Source organism: Plectropomus leopardus, chromosome 1 (genome assembly GCF_026936395.1).
Source record: "Plectropomus leopardus strain MGB_pleo_1.0 chromosome 1, ASM2693639v1, whole genome shotgun sequence".
In the NCBI taxonomy this organism is placed as follows: Eukaryota; Metazoa; Chordata; class Actinopteri; order Perciformes; family Serranidae; genus Plectropomus; species Plectropomus leopardus.
Genome location: NC_142176.1, coordinates 21,996,587 through 22,015,324, shown reverse-complemented (window position 1 = coordinate 22,015,324; position 18,738 = coordinate 21,996,587). Strand labels below are relative to the sequence as shown.

At 38.9% G+C, this 18,738-nt stretch overlaps 1 protein-coding gene across 2 annotated transcripts in view; it reads left to right on the top strand.

Moving 5' to 3' along the window:
• The first annotated feature begins 593 nt into the window (after positions 1–593).
• LOC121942405 (uncharacterized) overlaps positions 594–18,738 on the top strand; it is a 188,989-nt gene continuing 170,844 nt past the window's right edge. For both annotated transcript variants that reach the window (XM_088077715.1, XM_088077710.1), the window contains exons 1-3: positions 594–732; positions 917–979; positions 1,080–1,148. In XM_088077715.1, coding sequence (XP_087933841.1) covers positions 668–732; positions 917–979; positions 1,080–1,148 — 197 coding nt within the window. In that variant the 5' untranslated portion in view covers positions 594–667. The remainder of the gene's footprint in view (positions 733–916; positions 980–1,079; positions 1,149–18,738) is intronic.

Sequence of the window (18,738 nt, the reverse complement as noted above, 5' to 3'; positions counted from 1 at the left end):
TCAACCTTTGCAGGGAAATAATAGTGCAAATGTTGGATGATTCTTGTCAAAATGACTACAAAAGCCATGGTTGTGCTGTGTCATCTTGGGCCTTGTCTTAAATAAAAAACATAGCTCTCTAATAGTTGTTTGGCTTAAGGTTGGTATTATCCCTTGACACCAAAAAGGCAGCAAATGAGGAGCAGAAGCTTTAAGGGAAACCGCAGCACCACACATCCCAGCATCCAATTCCACACAGCTATACTTGTAGTTAGGGCACCCTGCCTTCATCTTAGCCAAGACAGGGGTCACTCCTGCCTGTGTTTCATGTTCCACAGTGTTGACAAACACCCAAAAATGTGACACAGCTGCCCCTTTTGCACTTCCTGTTCAGAGGCTGGAACAGGCACGTAGCAGAAGCAGGGTACGCGTGGGACATGTACCCCACACTTCCCGTATCTGTGCCCTCTGACCCCCACACTTTTTAAAAAAAATTATTATTATTTTTTTTTTTTACAACCGTTCAATTTATTAGTAACATGTCGTGCCTCGTTTTTCCGAGCGGTCTTGAAACGCACCGTGAATGTGCGTGGCATTCGCGTGCTGTCTTGTTGTGATCACATGACACAGTTGAGAGAAGCTCTGGCAGCACTGCTCTGAACTGCCGGTTTTAACCAAAGTACCACACATGATGTACATCAAACCAACCAGCAAGAGGCCAAAAACCCTGCACTCCTGCTTCAAACAAACCGTGTAAGTTGAGTACCGCTGCTGCCTGTCGATAATGTTCGCTAACAAGGATACTAACGTTATTGTTACCTATGGCTAGCTAGCTAGCTTCATGCTAGGAATAGACCCACTCCTCCTTCAATTCTGCGCAGAATTTGCGCTCACTATTGTTTTGCACTTATTTTTTAAATCTTTAATGCTACAATAGAAAGAGCACGGAGGAGAAGGTGAACCAGAAGGCAACACTGGTGGTCATGCAGGGGCTTCACAGGTGAGAAAATATATCTATAGCATAAAAGTTGAGATTAATTTCCACAGCTGTTTCACAACTACTATTCTTATTTTTTCTTAAATCTGTATTATTGCAATAGGCAGAACAGGGAGAAGGCAGCACGCCGTGATCAGGACAGAGACCAGGCTGCAGCACTGAGGCTTCACAGGTGAGGACAGATTATCACTGGCTAAGGACATGTCTGTAGGATAAGAATGACTCTGAAATTAATTTCGACAGCTGTTACTGAACTTTTCATGTTTAGTGTTGTTACTTGGCACTTAACTATCTGGCTATTTACACTGTAGATGCTTGAGGGTCATTCTGTGTCAACCCAACCAGAGTTTGGCAGCTCAAACTTTTGAATTTTGATAGTATATGATTTTGATCATTTTAAAGAACTTGAGTCGGTCCCCGGGTGCCATACTGTGGCTGTTTGTGGTTATTTGGTTGTTTAGCCGCTAAGGAGGAGGAGGTGCATGGAATGTGAGAGGATGATAAATCACTCAGTAGAGGTTGGCTTATTCCTGAACAGTCTGTCCCCCTCACTTCTGAAATGATGGCTGCGCCCCTGGGCGGGTATATTGCCACCTGACAGTTCTTTTTGTCGCATAATGTTCAGGCAGAGTTGTCTCCCCTTTTAGCGCTTGTTTATACTCATTTTTAGAAACAGAGATGGAGATGGGCTAAGCTTTCTGTCCATGCTCTGTATTCATTTTGTCCATAATTGTGCGATTTTTTTGAAAGCTTACAGATACGGACAAAACAGAGCAGTACCAATGAAGGTCATGTAGGCAGTGTAGTGTAGGAATATATAGTGAAAATAGTTAATGTAATTTCCGTCAACATGTCGGGATATGTATAATGGTCGCGCAGACCTTTACAACACACCCTCTGTTTAAAGATACAGTATAACAACCTCCTCCACTGTGGCCTTGTTTGATGTTGTTGTGTGAAACTTTTGACCTCGCCCTCTAGTGTCAGCTATTGGCTGTATCTGTGCCATCATAAAGGATGCATGGAAGTATAAGGATAGTGACATTTGCAATGTTTGAAATGCATACATCTATTTTTTGTAAGTAAAGAAAGTAAAGAAAGAGCCTGAAGCTAGAATCAGCAGTAACAGCGCTGAATCAAGAGGAAACAGCAGTCGAAAATGTCTGCATATTAGGAAAACAATGACATCTAGGCACTCCTTACCCTCTGCTATATGCCATACTAAAGACAAAGGCTGTTGTGTTACAAGTCATGCCTTTTTTGCTTCTGCAATGCCAGCATGCTATCTAAAATCAGATGCTGGAGAGGCATGAGGCTGCCATGCTCTCTCTGCCAGGCCCTCTGGGCCTAATCTCTGTGTAAAAAGGGCTAGTGACACTATTCTAAATTTACTAATAGCATCATATGGTATGAGGAAGAATTTGATGAGAAATCGCAAAAGTATGCAGACTTTTAGCCAAGCATTGTCCCTAATGCTGAACATGTTAAAGGCTTTAGACACTGTTGAATTTCATGTAAACTGTTCTAAACTACACTGAAGTAACAAATTGTGGTGTGTCACCAGCAGAAACTGTGGACATACTGGATACATTTGCGACTAAGCCAATGAAAGACTGAGCTAAGCTGGTCTGCTTCGCACATGAGCAGCTTGCACTGTCACTGTCAAGGGTTAACCCCTGACAGACAGTCTGGTGAAATAACATCTGTGAAATAACATAGGTGAAGAACAGGAATTTCACCACCAAGCCTGAAAGCCACACAGTCCTTTTTTTCCACATCTCATATACCTACTGCTCCCCCCTGTTTCCACCCCCGCATAGACCTCGTTGCCTGGACACATTGTCTTCTTCCCCTATCAATGTCAAAGGCAAATTACGCTGCAGCCTTGAGGACAGGTCAAACTAATTCAATCTAATCTGTCAGATAAAATGATGAGTGAGTCAGGATCAAAGGGATAAAAAAATTAAAAGGGAAAAGTCGGTTTCTTTTGAATTATAGCCTTAAGTTTCTTGATTCTAAGTGGGTTGACACATCTTCACATCATTTTATATTTTGTGCTTAGGATAAAAAAAAAGCAATGCAAAATGTTAGCCCCCACCTGTGCTGGTTAGGTGAGCGACCTATAAACCCCTCTGCCCAGACTCACCTCGCTGGCTTCCCACCCACGTGGGATTCATGCTGGGGTAGGTGTGGAGGGTGTCTTGGCAGGCTCTGGGCCTTGCCAAAGCATTTCCCGTCTCCTGAACACAGGATCAGGTGTCGCCATTTTCACAGCACCTTCTGGTTCTGTTTAACAGGAAATGAGGTCCATCAGAAGAACTCTGACCAAAACTGAGCCAGAATTGGCCCTGACAGGCAGGAATATTAGCCTGTGACGGCAGTCAGTAATTGAATGATCGGCTTCCCCCCCTTCACTCGTAATGAAGAGAATATGTGCTGGGAATGTGTTTGTCCTTCTCTATCCTTCATCTGCCCTTTTCCTCTCCTCTTTTCCCCCCTGTTTTTCCCCCTTAATAAATCATTTGTGGGGGTAGAAATAAGGGATAATTTTACTTCACTTCAAAGTGCTTCTCGTGGTGTCATTTCTGTAACCTCAAAGTGATGATGCATTAAAAAGGCTTCGGGTGAGCTCTGCATGAGAGTGTTTTCAGCCTTTAAACGAAGCTGTGCTGATAGTGTCGTGAGAGAGCAAGCCGAAGTACATGAGAGATCAATTATCACACCTCATTTTGTTCTCATATGCAAAATGATAATGGGTGGACCATGTCAGACCTGAACCATCAGGTGGTGTATCCTTTCTCCATAAATGTGTTTCACAGACTGTCTGAAGGGGTCTGTTAAATCCCTTTAACAGTTAAAAAAAAAAAGGGAGGGAAAGAATTTGGCCTCTCCTTGATCTGTCTTCAAATGTCCCTCTGCGTACGAGATTTAAGAGTGATAAAGCAACAGAATAAACCTAGCACTCAGCATGAGATCACTACACACTTGTGAACACTACTTTCATATTGTAAGGTTTGCAAAAACTAACATTATTCTGTAGTTTTTTATGTGTGTTTGTCAGCAAATAGAACGACTGTGAGATGAATTACATGTGCCATAAAGAAGCTTGGGTTTAAGACATGGATGAGGGAAGGTGATGCTGTTGAGGAGGCACAGCTTTGAGGTGCAGCCTCATATTTCACATAGCTTTGGGGAGAATGTCAACTCTGAAAAGAATTCTTAATACAATAATTGCTCTGAGACTTGTTCTTATTAATATTTCTCTGACTCGGGTTTTGTATTTTTTAAACCTTAACCAAAATCAGTTGTAGTGTATTGCTGCTGGAATGCCTGTCAGAGTGGGCCCTGACCCTGGGCTGGCTGCTATAATGATGGGAAGATGAAAGAGCCAGGCCCATTCCCAGGCTGCCCTGTTAGGGGGTGCAAGCCTGTGAAATGGAGAGATAATGGAGACCAGGTGTGCTGTGGATGCCTGAGACACTCCTCACTCAGTCTGAGAGCTCCTCTCAGTGAGAGGGAGGGCATACTACCGCTGTTGAAAAGGGACTGGGCCGCAGTCCAATTTCTCTCTCCGTATCATGCACTGACATATACACCATATAATATATATGTAAAAATATATTACTTAAGTATATATGCTTAAGTTGTTGGAGTTGGACGCCTACCAAGCAGTGCACCTGTATGTAAACTGTCTGCTCTTTTTTCTCTCATAAAAGCTACTTTCATATATGTGAGAACGTTAGCTGGAAATCTTTTGAATACTGTGCATGTGGCTGTCTCCATGGTCTTCATAAACATGATCATTTGACCATTCAGAACAACTATTTTTGAGCATTTACCCCTTTGTATCTGTCATTAATTTAAAGTAGAGAAGTTTTCAAAGAAAGGTCAGGCAGACTGGCCGCAAAAGTGTTTCTAATTGGAACAGACAGGCTTGCAAAGCTCTGCTGTAATTACAATCTAATTAGCAGGCAGCTCGCAGAATCCAACATTCCATTTAACATCAACAATTTAACCCTTTATGGGAACCCTTTGAGAACATATTTCAAAGATTCATGCAGATCCTGTGGGAGAAACAGTCTGCCCCACTTCTGTCTCCTACAGGAGGTCAGTTAATGTCAATTGGAGAGAGGGTTGAAAATGTTGAAGGGGGACTCAAGTGAAGATAAGTCCTCATTAAAGCCTTCTCCATAAGAGCTTGTTGAATGATAAATATTAAACATTGATTACATACAAATAGGAATGACTCTCTTATCATCACTGGCCATTGTCTTCCTGAGATTATTGCGTAATTAAATCTAACAGGGTCCTGCTGAGGCCTTTTTGTCAAGTGAGTGAATTACTAATTATTCCCACAAGTGGCAATCACTGTGGCTGCCACATGAACACGCATGCAAAGGTAGTCAATCTATGAGAATATGAGAATATCGCAGGGAGGCCGATTCTTATTTGATTTACTCTGTCTGGCTATTAAAAGGGCTGTCACTCAGGATGGTTTATCTTGTGAGCTAAACTGCGGCTCCACATCTTAGAATATAACTTTTCATATTGTGTAAATCAGTCAGTCATTATGTTTACTAGATCATTTGAGGGGAACGCACAAAGGCCCGAGCGGAGTGATTGAAAACTTCATTCGCAAATTCAAAAGGCAAATGAGTGTGTGTGAATACGTTGCAATCATATATTGCGTGTGTGAAAGACAACAAGAACGCTTTTTTTTTTTTTTGCTGCAGATCAAAGCTCTTCTGTCAGGTTGGGATCACAGAGACTGACCCCTTTTAAGATGTAAATTCAGCCATTCAGGTTAAGTTGCTGATATTTCATGTGAGCTCATTCCTCCAGAGCTGCCACTGTACCTGACCTGTCTGGACAGAATTTATTTTAAAAGTCTGTGGGTTAAAATGCATGAGTATGGCTGTGGTTCAGTGGCACCCCTAAGGAGGGGCCAGGGGGGCCACTGCCCCACAGATACAATGGATGACCCTGCCACTGACCCCCTCTTGTCAAAAGTAATTGGAGGTTGATATTACTGTCTTTAAGAGGCTGTATCGTGCTCCTGTTTGTTAAACTATACAAACTAACGCATCCATTGGTATCAACTATTCTAGAATAGCTTGTTGGGAACATAAACTGTAAAAACAATGGATGTAGCTAACTGCATCACCCATTGATTTTTGGACTGCCATTATCAAGCCCCGAGTTCAGCATTTTGGTTGTCGCCATATTGTTTTTTTTTGTTGTTGTTGTTTTGGTGCCAGAAGTGACCATATTTAGAGTAGTGGTTGGAGCTGTGACTGAGTGAGGCTGATTGAGTCTCTAAAGCGAGTGAGTGAGTCTCTAATGTGTCCCCACCCTTAAATATGCATAACTTTTGGCCTTAATAAAATACAAATTGATGAGTTGTAAAAACAATTCACCCTCGTACATCTGTTCTAAATGTTGAAATTAGATATAGAGACCATAACCTTGTTTGTACCAGGCTGTAAACATGTTTATTTCTGTTGGCATTTTAACATGAGGGTCAACGGGGCTTTGGTGCTCTGAAGCCTGCCTCAAGTGCCCATTTGATGAACTGCCATTTTTGTCATTTTTCAGCCTCAGAGGTTGCCGTTTGCTTGGGTAGCAGGCTAAATAAGGCTTCATTCACTCTCCTGTTTCTCTTTTCTTCATTCTCCAAAGTATACTGTTAACCAACACAGTAACAGGAGTTAGTCAAACACTGTCTGAGCGGTTTGACTAAGTATTTGTTGTGCTGCAATTCCTACAATTGTGAATCATACGCAATTAATCTGCAGCATGCTGCCTCGAGCCCAACCCTACCCCCAACACACACACACACACACATCCACCCTTTGGTCTGCCTCTTTATCCCTCTCACTGTCTTCCTCATATAGACATGATACTCTGAACGTATCAAGCCAAGGTCACTGAACATTCATTTCACATTGTTGCCTACTGCCGTAGCTTGAAATTAATAAGGCCACCATTTAAATGCTACAGTTACCAAACTCATATAACAAATGCTGGGCAATCTTCCCACAATGCACTCTTTCCCTCTCCCCCTTCCCTTGATATATTAATTTTTGACCAAACGTCCCCGCTTGACTACTGTAACAAGGTATGATGTATTGAGCCTTGGCCGTTGCCATGGAGACAGCAGTCCCCTCTTACTTGTCATAAGAGCACAAACAAGCACTGGCATCTAATGTCATTCCAGTCAACATGAGGGAGAGCGATGAGAAAGGGAGAGACTGTGTTGGATCCCTTACTCCCTTTCCTCAGTTTGAATCGGTTTTGTGTGTGTGTGTGGATTATTTGGATTGTACTGGATGTTACTGGCAACATACTCTGTGCAGGGGCCATTGTTAGGTCATATACCTTGGGAGAGGCACATTACTGTTGTCTTTGTATGTTTCTCGCATCCCAGTGCTTTGATGTTGGCCTGCAAATGGAAATAGGTGGCTGGATGTCACAGAATAATTGCCTGTCTAAGCCATTCCTCCTGCCTGTTTTGTCCTGTCCCATGCCTCAGCTCTCAAACAATGCTTTTTCTATAAGTTTGGATTCATTTTATGCTTTACAATACAAAAGAACAATTCTTAGTACAGTGTTTATCCCTTTAAGGTCCTCACTAAGAAAAAAGTAATGGAAAAACTTTTCTTTTTGAATTTCCTTGGGGCTAAAAGAACAACAGGTAGTGTTGTTGTTGTTGTTGTTGTTATTGTTGTTGTTGTTGTTGTTGTTGTTGTTGTTGTTGTTTTAACAAGCCCAAGAGTTTTTTTATTATAGGCCTCTACCACACAGTCGAGATTTCCCTTAATGGTATTTGTAAAACAGAAAAAAAAAAATCAAAACCTGTACTGTTATAATGCTGTAATTTCACTTTCACTTTTTCATCAAATATAAAATGGAATAACATTAAACAGATAGTATTAACAACAGTAAATATCCATCCTTTTTTTTTTTTTTATCATAAAAAATATGAATTTACTGTCTTAGCATCACTAACTCAACCATGAAAGGCTGATTCAGCAGTTCCAGCATGGCACTAAAACAAAATTACTCTTTCAAAAATATTTCACCATATATATAAATGGATAACATTAAATTTGTTATATAACAACAATTAAGGATCAGAAGTTGTTTTATGCATTGACAATTAGTCCAGTTTAATTACATTAACTTAGTTTCACTACCTTTACCATAAAAGCACAAATGAACAGTCTGATCAGCATGTTTTAAAAAAATAGACCTTTTTTGTATATTGTTACAGAAATCTGTTCAGTAAGACCTTATATTGAGTAAACAGTCCTACCTTTATAAAATCCCACCACACAGGGTGCACATTTCTGAAGTGACATTTTTTTGTTTAGGTGGTGAACTGAAAGGCAGACTTTTTAAAGACACAGTGACATCTAGTGGAACTTTTTCAGTATAACAAACCTAAATCAAATGGTAGAGATAGCTCACCCAGGTGGAGTTTAGTTCAACACATTTTTCACAAAGATAAAGTGGCTCAGAAATGCGCTCTACCAAACTAGCAGGACATTAAAGGGTTTTAGTAAATATCCATCTCGAAGCAAGTTAATTAAGATAGTTTTGATGGAAAGATTGGATAGCACCCTGTGCTTCTCATTTTGTTCACAACTCTGATTAAATTACAAGCTGATTGGGTTTGAGAAAAAGAAAGCAGACAAATGCACATCTTCAATACAGAGCAGAGAAAAAAGAAAATGCAACAAATGAGTCTCATCAAAATTGGGAAAATGCTTTGCAGTTTTCTCTCAGCTAGTATCATTTTAAGCCGGGGTAAGATAATGACGTAACTGAGTAATAGTACTGCTGAAGCGCTGGAATATTCCCGTCTATTTTATTTCCATTTAAGATAAAGCTTTCTACTTGTTGTCTCGGCATGAAAGTGCACCTCATTTTCAGATGTTCTTTCTCCCCTCATTTCAGTTTTAATCAGCGGCTGCTTTCTAGTCCCGTTGTTTGAGGTGAAAGTGTAGCCGTATGCCTCACTGTCTTTTCTCTGAACATAATCTCTTCCTCACACAGAACAATAATCCTACCTTATTTTCTCTCTCAGTGTTGGTCTTTTATTACTTCCAGGTGTTAAGGCCCTGTCTCCCTCGCAAGCAGATGTGCTGGGGGAAAAAATGCCCTTTGTTTGGAGTTGTGCTATTTCAAACTGAATATTAAGTTGGCAATGCTCTCTGAAGACAGACAACGGTAAAAAAAGACCAAAATAAAAACTAGGTGAATAAGTATTTGCATTAAAGGAAAATAGTGAAAGATGTGGGAGATTGAAAAAACAAATGGGATACGAATCAAACCTGTATGCTGTGTGCACAGAAAATAGTCACGAAAGAAACTATTCAGAGAAAAAAAAAAACAAACAAAAAAAAACAGAGTCAGACAGTAAAAAAAAAAAAAAAAAAGTAAAACATTTCTTTTGTTACAGCTACAGTAAGTTTAGTGATTTATGGGGAGTGCTGGGCAACACATCTGTTTGTGAGCTGTTTGTTGACTGGTCAGTTTTTGTATGGAGATATACGAGTTTCATCTGGTATGATCTTCTGTGAGAAGTTGTCAGTATGTTTTCACTTTTATTGCATTCATTTTCCTATAGGGAACATTTTGCTGGTTACACAATAACAGTTATACACTCGTTGTTTTAGAAATCCTTTGTCTACTAAATAATAATAACTTGTTGCCAAATGCCTATTTTTCTTGATATACACCTACCGAGAGTAATATTAGATTTTGCAGACAGGAAACACAGAGCCTGTAGCAGCAGTTGTTATAGACTCTCTAAAATATCCATTTTGGACTTTCTCCTTTTTCCTGCAAGCGGCTAAACTGAGATCACATGTACTTGCAATGAAAAGTGGCAGGAAATTGACTAAAGCATTGGAAATCAATGGAGAGTAAATGTGCTCCCTAAGTACAAGTGAACAGCTGATAGCTGCCTTCTGTCTACCTCTCTCACTCCGCCTTTCTTTCTTTCTTTCTTTTCTCTCTACTTTTTTCTATCTTTTTTCACCTTCTGTTGCTTTTTTAACTTACCGTCACACAAATATCTCCATCTGCTGAGCCAATACATAGACACTCAACAAGGAATACGTGACTTAATGTGTTTGCGTACAAGTGTGTCTGTGTGCATAAAATGAAGTACATGCAATGTATTACTTTGGTCTGCTCTTAGTGTAGATGTCAGGTCAGTGTAAAAAGTGCAAATGAAGTGGTAAGTGAACATCTGAAAAGGTGTTGCACTTTTCTTCGTGTGACAAACCCTTGACAAGGTTGTGTAGGTACAAAGGTTAGTTCCGTGCAAAAAGGCTAATTATCTATACACTCCTTTTAATCAAGTATGTTACTCTTAAGAACAGGTAATTACTAATAAATCGACAACAACTCTATAGCTCACCACAGCCAGTTATTTCAGTCTTTAATTGTAGTATCACCCTTTGACCAGTTGGTACAAAACAAAATGTTGGAGTAACAATGGTACAATGCATCCTTTGCCACAGTTACATCAAATGTTAATGAGATCCCGTTGTTTGGAACTCATGGACAAACAGTTGATGTAGTGAGCTAGTGTTGTCATTATACTAATTTTTTACTTCAATTAAATACCTTGGAAAACATCCATTACAATATTATTTTTTGTGCGACAGGAAAAATTGAAAATTGAACATTTTTATTATATATCATGACAACAATGACTTTCCATTTCCTGTATAATGGCAGAGAACAACAGAATAACTGTAATAAATATTGACAAGCAATAGCATAGATACACAGCTGGTGACTAGGGTTGGTTATCATTTTGGGAGTTTTTCCAATACCAATGCCAAAATAGTACCGGTGCCTAAACTGCCTGAACCAATACTAGTTTTGTTTTTTTTTTGTGCAAATTTAGTTTCAGGTATTCTTAAATATATAAATATTTATTTAGAATTGATCTGTATTGATAAATTGAGATTTTTGACAACATAATAGTGAGCCGATGTTAAAATGTTGAGATCATGCATCATTGTCTACACATTTCAACAAAATCTCATCAAATATAATGCACAATAAACAGACAAATGGATACATTCATGCACCCATACATACATACAAGCACTACACAGTATTTATATAACTGTCAGTGATCGTATACAGTAAGAACCAGATAGAAATAGGGCTTAAAAGATATCCTGTGGGTGCGCTTGGTGGCTCAGTTGATAGAGCAGGTGCCCCATGTTCAGAGGCTATGTCCTTGCTGCAGTGGCCTTGGGTTCGATTTCTACCTTGCCCCTTTGCTGCATGTCATCCCCTCTCTCTCTCACCCCCTTTTACAATTAAGCTCTCCTGGCTGAATAAAGGCAAAAAAGCCCCCAAAAATAATCCTAAAAAAAAAAAAAAAATCCTGTGGAAATGTTTTTACGTGTTTCTTGCCTTACGCAGTTGGCTGCATTAATACATTGAATGTTTATCTCCACAGGATACATTTAATGCAGAGAGAAAAAATAGGACCAGAAAAGCACAGAGGGTATCATGACACGACTGGCTAAAAACTACAAGGTGTCCAGCTGCTTAATTATATCTGTTATCAACATGGTGGATTGGCTACTTATGAATCACCATGACTACAATAAAAAACCATGTGCTTCTTCATTGAAAGGAAGTTCTAATGCTCTTTCTATTCAACAAGCACATAAGCCATATAAAGCTCCTCTGTAAGCGACACAGGCCTCAGCAATTTAAATTGTATAACCCGGCAGGTATTGAATTTTTGAAGCCAGAACCAATACTGATATTTTAGATTAACAAAAACATCCTACATTGTATTGTGATTTTTTTTTAATACCTCTCTCAGAATACCTGTGCTTTTGGTTAACACAATATACAAATATACAAATGAATTTGTCAGTGCCCTCCAGTAGACAAACTATGCGCTGGCAAGACTTGAGCTGCCACTGTACATCAGTATGACGTCAGAAAGACACCTGACTTTTCGTAGACAGACAATGCTGTTTACATAAATACATTTCGAATGGAATGAAAATTTGGATTGACATTAGAATTTCACATTGTGTGAACGTTTTGCAAATGTTGGGTTGTGTTCTCCATACCTGAGTAAATGTCGTTATTCTACGTCAAGAGAACGCTGGCATGAGATGTTTGGAGGACGGTGTTTTTTTACAACACTACTTAAAATCAACACATTTTCCACGTTATTGGTAATCAGTTTCTCTGTCAGATTGATGCTGGCATGGACATTGTCATGACATTGAAATTTGGGTACCCAACATCACAAGCTTAATTTAGCCCAATATATGCACCTAACGACATTGGTGACCAGCTGGGACTGTTATAAAATGACCTTGAACATATTTTTTGGCATTTATGACAACTGGCTCTGTGAAGGTTAGTTTCCTTGCTGACTTATTTATTTTATGGTTGAAGTTATTTGGATAGATGGCCAACTATTAAACCCATTAAAATTAAAATTAGGTGTACCCTTTATATTTTGCCTGTAAGCCATATCGCATCATAATAACTAAAATTTTGTCAGCAAAGGGGAAAATATGTTTTGAGCAGCCCAAATATATATAAAAGGAGCTATTTCAGTTGCTGTTTTCTATAAGAATCTTTTATATCAAAAGCTTGTTTGACATAAACTCTCTGGGTTCTTATTTTGAACTGAAACTATTTTGAACTTATAGTTTTCACTGAAAACTCTGATGCTGATGTTTAGTTTCACAATTATGTTTCTATCATGAATCAGTTCTCTTTGTGTCAATTCACCAACTTTGACAAAAGAGAAAAAGGCTTAGGCAACCCTTTTACTATGTCAGGTTTCAAGCAGGTTTAGAGGAAGTGAATCCTAATTCCAGCCTCTTGTCCCACAACAGATCAGTGAAGGAAGTGCCAGATCTATAGACCTTCATATTAGTCTCCATCAGTTTAACACTTTTTAACCAAACTCTGTTGGCCCATGATCTGTCTCCCTCTGTCCAACATTCACCCTGATCATGTTGCCAAGTGACTCAATTGAAAACTATTAAACTTGACCCTGACATACTGAGCCTGTGGGTTTTTAAAGAGGGGAAGGTCTTGCTAAGTCATAGTTTACATGAACAAGAACATTTTAAAAATAGTCTTTTAAAATATATATTCTTTTCTTTTTTTAAAGAGCAGCTCATATGCTAATACTAGCTATTATGCATGAGAGCATTTACTGTGCTGTATATATTATGAATGAAGAGGAGTTACTTGTCCAAATATGTGAATTGCATAAAGGGAGCAAGGGGATTATGGGTAAAAGAGCCCTGTGGAATAGTTTTTTTATGGTTTTGTTGGTGAAGCCTCTGGCTGTGTTACTTGTATTTTCCCTAAGTAATGTTTTTTTTTCGTAGTAAGATTGAGTCACCACCTGGGGAAATCAAGATTTGGGCTAAAGTTGAATTTATTAAAACCAACAGAAAGGAGAAATGTAAACAAAGAAATATAAAAACAAAATGGTTTTTATATATTTCTCTCTCCGCCCACACCGCCCGCCCACCCAGCCTCTTTTTTCCTGCACAGACTGGTGTGAGTGTGACCAGGCAGGGGTTAAATCCATTGCACCATAAAAAGGAGCTGTTCATAAAATGGAGGAATAAGAAGCAGAAATAATATTTCAAGTATGATTAGTTCATCCGCAGGGCACCTTGTGCGATTGAGAAAGGGGGTGAGAGTGGGAGGGGGTATTGTGCACGGCAAGCAGTAAATTATATCTAGCCTTTGAATGATTCCTGCAGATCCTATTACGACAGTGAGGGGGACTGGGGAATGGTGGGGGGAATGGGGCAGTTGGGAGAGAGAAAAGCAGCAGAACGAATCGGATGAATTCTGTTTCCAGCTGTCCGAATGATGGGGAGATGAGGGGTTTGGGGGGGAGGAGAGGGGGGTGCACAGAAAGGACAATAAGACAATAATTTGTTCTCCGCTTTAAACATTGTCATGTACACATGCAAACATACAGACTTTTTTTCACTTTTACTCCAGCAGTCCCTCTCCCCAAATTTTATACCAAGTCCTCCTGCCAAATGGAGAAAAACACTATCACCCATTACCACCACTGCACTACTCCACCTTCCCTGAATATTTGAGAGGCGCTTGTCTGCCATTTGTCACTTTGACTGGTGATATAGTAGCTGATAGTGGCATTAATGTGCTGCTGCTGCAGATAGTCCTCACAGAGAAACAGAGATGCTGAATTTATGCACCCACTGCCTCAATTTTCACAATGGTTACCAAATATTCTACATTAGTCCTTTTTCTTTTCTTTGCAGTGGTTCATGCCTTGTTGATAACATGAGAAAAATCTGTTCCTGCATACATTTTTTTCCATCATTTCTTTATTGTAAATAATATTTTTTAAAATGATTTTTCAAACTTAGAGATATGCAGTGCAGAATTTTCCTGAAAACAATGCATTTGTACATAAATAATTCCTCTTAATCATCACTTATGACCCACTAGAAGTGTGTGTTGGTGTATTTATCTGCAGAGACTCTGCCCTCTTCGATTCTTATTGTTTTCTGTGTTAGGGATGTTTCTGGTCTTGCACCCCCCAGGCTGCATCCTCCATTGCTGAAAAATTAAGCCAACACAGAAGTGCCAAAAATTGCAGTTCCACTAATGGTCACTTGAGGCTGACTCCAAAACCCAGTTAATCCCTACAGACTCACATATTAAAATGCCCAAACTTTACAGCAGAAATGTTTAAAACTTGTTTACAGCTTCATACAAATCTGTTTACATTTTATTAAGGCTTGAAATTAAGCATATTTGGGGGGGCTTTTTAGATTGACAGGCTGTCTGCCCATAGTGTCCTCGGTTTTTCAGTGAAATCCACCCCTCGTTCCTCCACAGCTCCAATCTCCCATACAAATATGGTCACTTCTGGCTCCAAAAAACCCAAATGGTTATGGTCGTAATACCAAACTTGAGGCTTCAAAACAGGAGTCCACTAACCGATAGGTGATGTAACAGTCACTATGTCCACTACTTTTGTCCAGTCTTTGCTTATGACCCACTAAAAGTGTGTAGCAGTGTATTTTCTTTTCTTCTTATTTTCTGTGTGCGGGACAGTTAGGGGCATGTACCCCCACAGTGCTCAGGTGAGGTCAGGGTTTTATAAAAAGGTATCAACCATGTGCCAGATCGTAAGTAGCAGGCATCCAAGGACACAGAGAAATGCAAATATAGCAAGGTGAAATGCCAAACCAGTGAATCTTCTACGTTAATGTTTGCTTTTACGTTCACTTTTACAAACAGTAATCAACAATCCCGCTAACTTATGCTGTAATTCATGTTCTTTAAATCATCATATTTTTGTTCAATATATACTTTCTTCTTATGTTTCAAGTTTTAATGCTTATAGTTTATTCTAATCTAATCTAATGTTATCCAAATATGGTATAGTTTGAGTTGATAATTAGATGACAGTAAAAGACAATTTAGACAAAGGAAGAAGCGTCATCTGCAGTACTATTAATAAAGTTAACTTTTTAAAAATGTCTTTATGAAGATGTTTTAAAAAAGGTCTTGCTCTAGTTTCTCTGCGGCATAAAATAGGATGCTATGTATAACAAATAACACCTTGAAGTGTACATTGAATCATTTGAATTGGAAATGCAATTTGTAAATACGAATCAGATGCATAACAGGACACGTACACATAATTTAGTCTGTGGCAGGTGGGAGTGTTTGACATTTAAAATGTATTGACACAAGTGTTGACATAAACCACCTAAAGCTTCAGCTTCCTTGAATATGAGTTATTTAAACAGGTGAAGTGTTGCAGAAATGTCATCATCGGAAGTTAACTGCTTATCTGCACCACATTACATTCTCTGTCCTTTAACAGTAAAATCTGTCTTGTGAGAGTGAAATCACGCAGCCAAGATTACAAGGTTTGATTAGTCTAAGATTTAATACATTTCAAAAAAGTTCTTAACACACGAAATAAAAATATTGAGTTAAGTTGTAATCACAAATCTGAGGCTGCTTATGTTGAAGCTTGAGTGCTTTTCAGTTCTTTTTCTTTTTCTTCAATTACCTCATGAAATGCCCCTCCAGTCCAGCATCCCCTGTTCTGAAAAAAAAAAAAGAAAACAACAGTTTGATTTACTGTATGTATGAGTTCATTAATTAAGCCTCATTTTGGCAAACTGTGTGGATGGTGGGCGAGTGCCAAAGCAGAGAACAGAGGGGCCTGGACGTTTAATGCAGAACATTAATAATAACAGGGGAGGAAGCAAGGGGGAATTAAAATGAAAGAATTCTGCACCCAACCTCCCACTTTAATTGCAAATTTAAATTTCCTATAATGGATTCTGACATCTCAAGTCACCAAAATCCATCATTCTGAAGGGTATTATTCCTCAATTAACCTGTCACCCCCACCACCACCACCCTGCGTCTTTCTGCAGGCTTAAAAGAGAAATGAGGAATTCTAATTACACTCAAATATAAAGCAGATTGATAATCCACCCTGTTTTCACACACAATCCTACAATCAGCAAAATCCAACTCTGAGTAGACGGAGATTATGGCCTACAAAAGTCAACAAAAAGGTTTGCCTTATCCTAATCTGATTTCGCCTCTGTTTAACGTTGCTATTATCAAAATAACTGAAATATTGTGAATTTCGAAAGTAGAAGCCAGAGTTGACCTTTTGGGGCAGAAAAAGTGCCCATGGATACATTATCGTGTGTACATCCCAATCATAAAAACTCAGATCCATGACAGTTGCAGCCACATTCACACTTGTAACAGCTGAAGCCATATCCGCCACAGCTGCGTCTAATGTCACACTTTTCACAGCTGTGACGAATGTCATGCCCTCCTCTGCTCACCACAGTCAGATCTTTTCTAAGAGCAGCCAGAGTCCTGCTGGTTACAGCAGCAGCCACCGCGGTGTAGATGCAGTTCCTCTGATGGCAGCTAGATGCTTTCTCCAAAAACAGCGACTATGATAAGGTAAAGGACGTTTCTGTTTAAAAATGAAATCAGTATTTTTTCCTCAAACAGTCGGCATCCCTAAAACTTGGTTTCACTCTTTCAGTGTGGCATATTTGAAAGTCATGTGTCTGAAAGCCACGCTTGTGTAAAAGTACAGATTTTTTGGCAGAAATTTACTTTGATAGAAGTTTAAGTCACGAATATTACTTATGTTAAAGTCTTAAAGTATCTGTTTACTGTAATTAAGTATCAAAAGTAATTTTATGGTGTTAAATGTATTTAAGTATTGAAAGTAAAAGTACAAGTTAAAACTGTTAATTAAAAAAAAAGGCAAGTGGTCAGAATTGATTACGTTTATTTCTTTGCACACATACACTACCTTAAAAATGAAGTGTACATTACATTTGAAGAAAAACAAGATGTTTTAATAACTTAGGAAATGTGGTGGAGTAAAGATGAAAGATGGCCTAAATATAAAAACTCAAGTAAAATACAGATACTTCTAAAAAATACTTGACTACTGCACAATTGAGCATTACTGAACAATTGTTTCTTTAAAACACAAATTTAAGTCTCAGACTCCTTTTTTTTCTTCTTTGCCCTGTGTTGCGTATAGTATATATATGTAGTTCTTCAAAGTTACAATGCAGCAAACACATATTAAACATGCACTACTGCGTTCACAACAAGAGAGCTGGCACACATATATTTGTGTGTGCTGTCTTTTCGTTTCACTCGACACTTAAGACCTCGTCTGAGACCAGCGAGGAGGATGGAATGGGAGACAACTGTATTTTAAAAGTATTGCAGGCTGAAGAAAGATGTTCAAACCAATCTTCAAACCAATAAATCACCATGTAAACAAAGCAAGTGGTGGAAAAACAGAGGGCGGTTACAGACTGTGGCTGTAACAACAAATTAGATCCAAACGAGAGCTTCGGTTTCGCACATCTTGTAATCAAGCATGACTCACAAAGTCACCTGCCTTATCCTTCCATCTTATTTGTTGTTGACCAGCCACAGACAAAAACCATTTGCCTTCTCATCACCACCATCGATGACACAGACCCTTGATGTTTTATCTCCTGCTGATCCCTGAAACATCAATGATGACTTAGCGGTCCACACTTTCATCACTAAATAGAAATCTGAATCAGAATGAAGTTTAATAGCCAAGTATGTTCACACATACAAGCAATTTAATGCTACTTCTCAGGTGCTCTGTTTACTCTTTGCAGTGTCAAAACAAATATATAGGGAGATTAACAGACATACAGCCTAAATTGTATGTGACAGAGATTTTACATTTTAACAGTAAATACGTACTATGTAACCACAGGCTATTGTACAAAAACAACAAAGCGGTAATATCACAGCTATAGCAGGGTTTTTGAAGACAGCATTCTAGTTAAAACCTTGGCGAGTTAAAGAAGTATATCACTGCAGGAAAGATAGTCTTTTCATAAAAATAGGCTGTCTATGAGTAAAAAGACAAAAATACCTTTGAAATCGGTTCTAAATGACCAGAGAAAACAAAGGAAAAGGGCTGTGGGCATTTCCTTTTGCTCAGGAGGCAGAAAATCTACAACTACCAGAATGAACTGCGCCGCACCAAACCAATAAATGCTCCCGTTGGTGGGTGATGTCATGTGAGCTTGGCCATTTTTCTACAAGAAACAATATGGCGGCTTACTAGTAACAAATGGCGTTGAATTATAGTTAAGCAGTTAAGTTAAAATATGTTTAAGAAAACATTT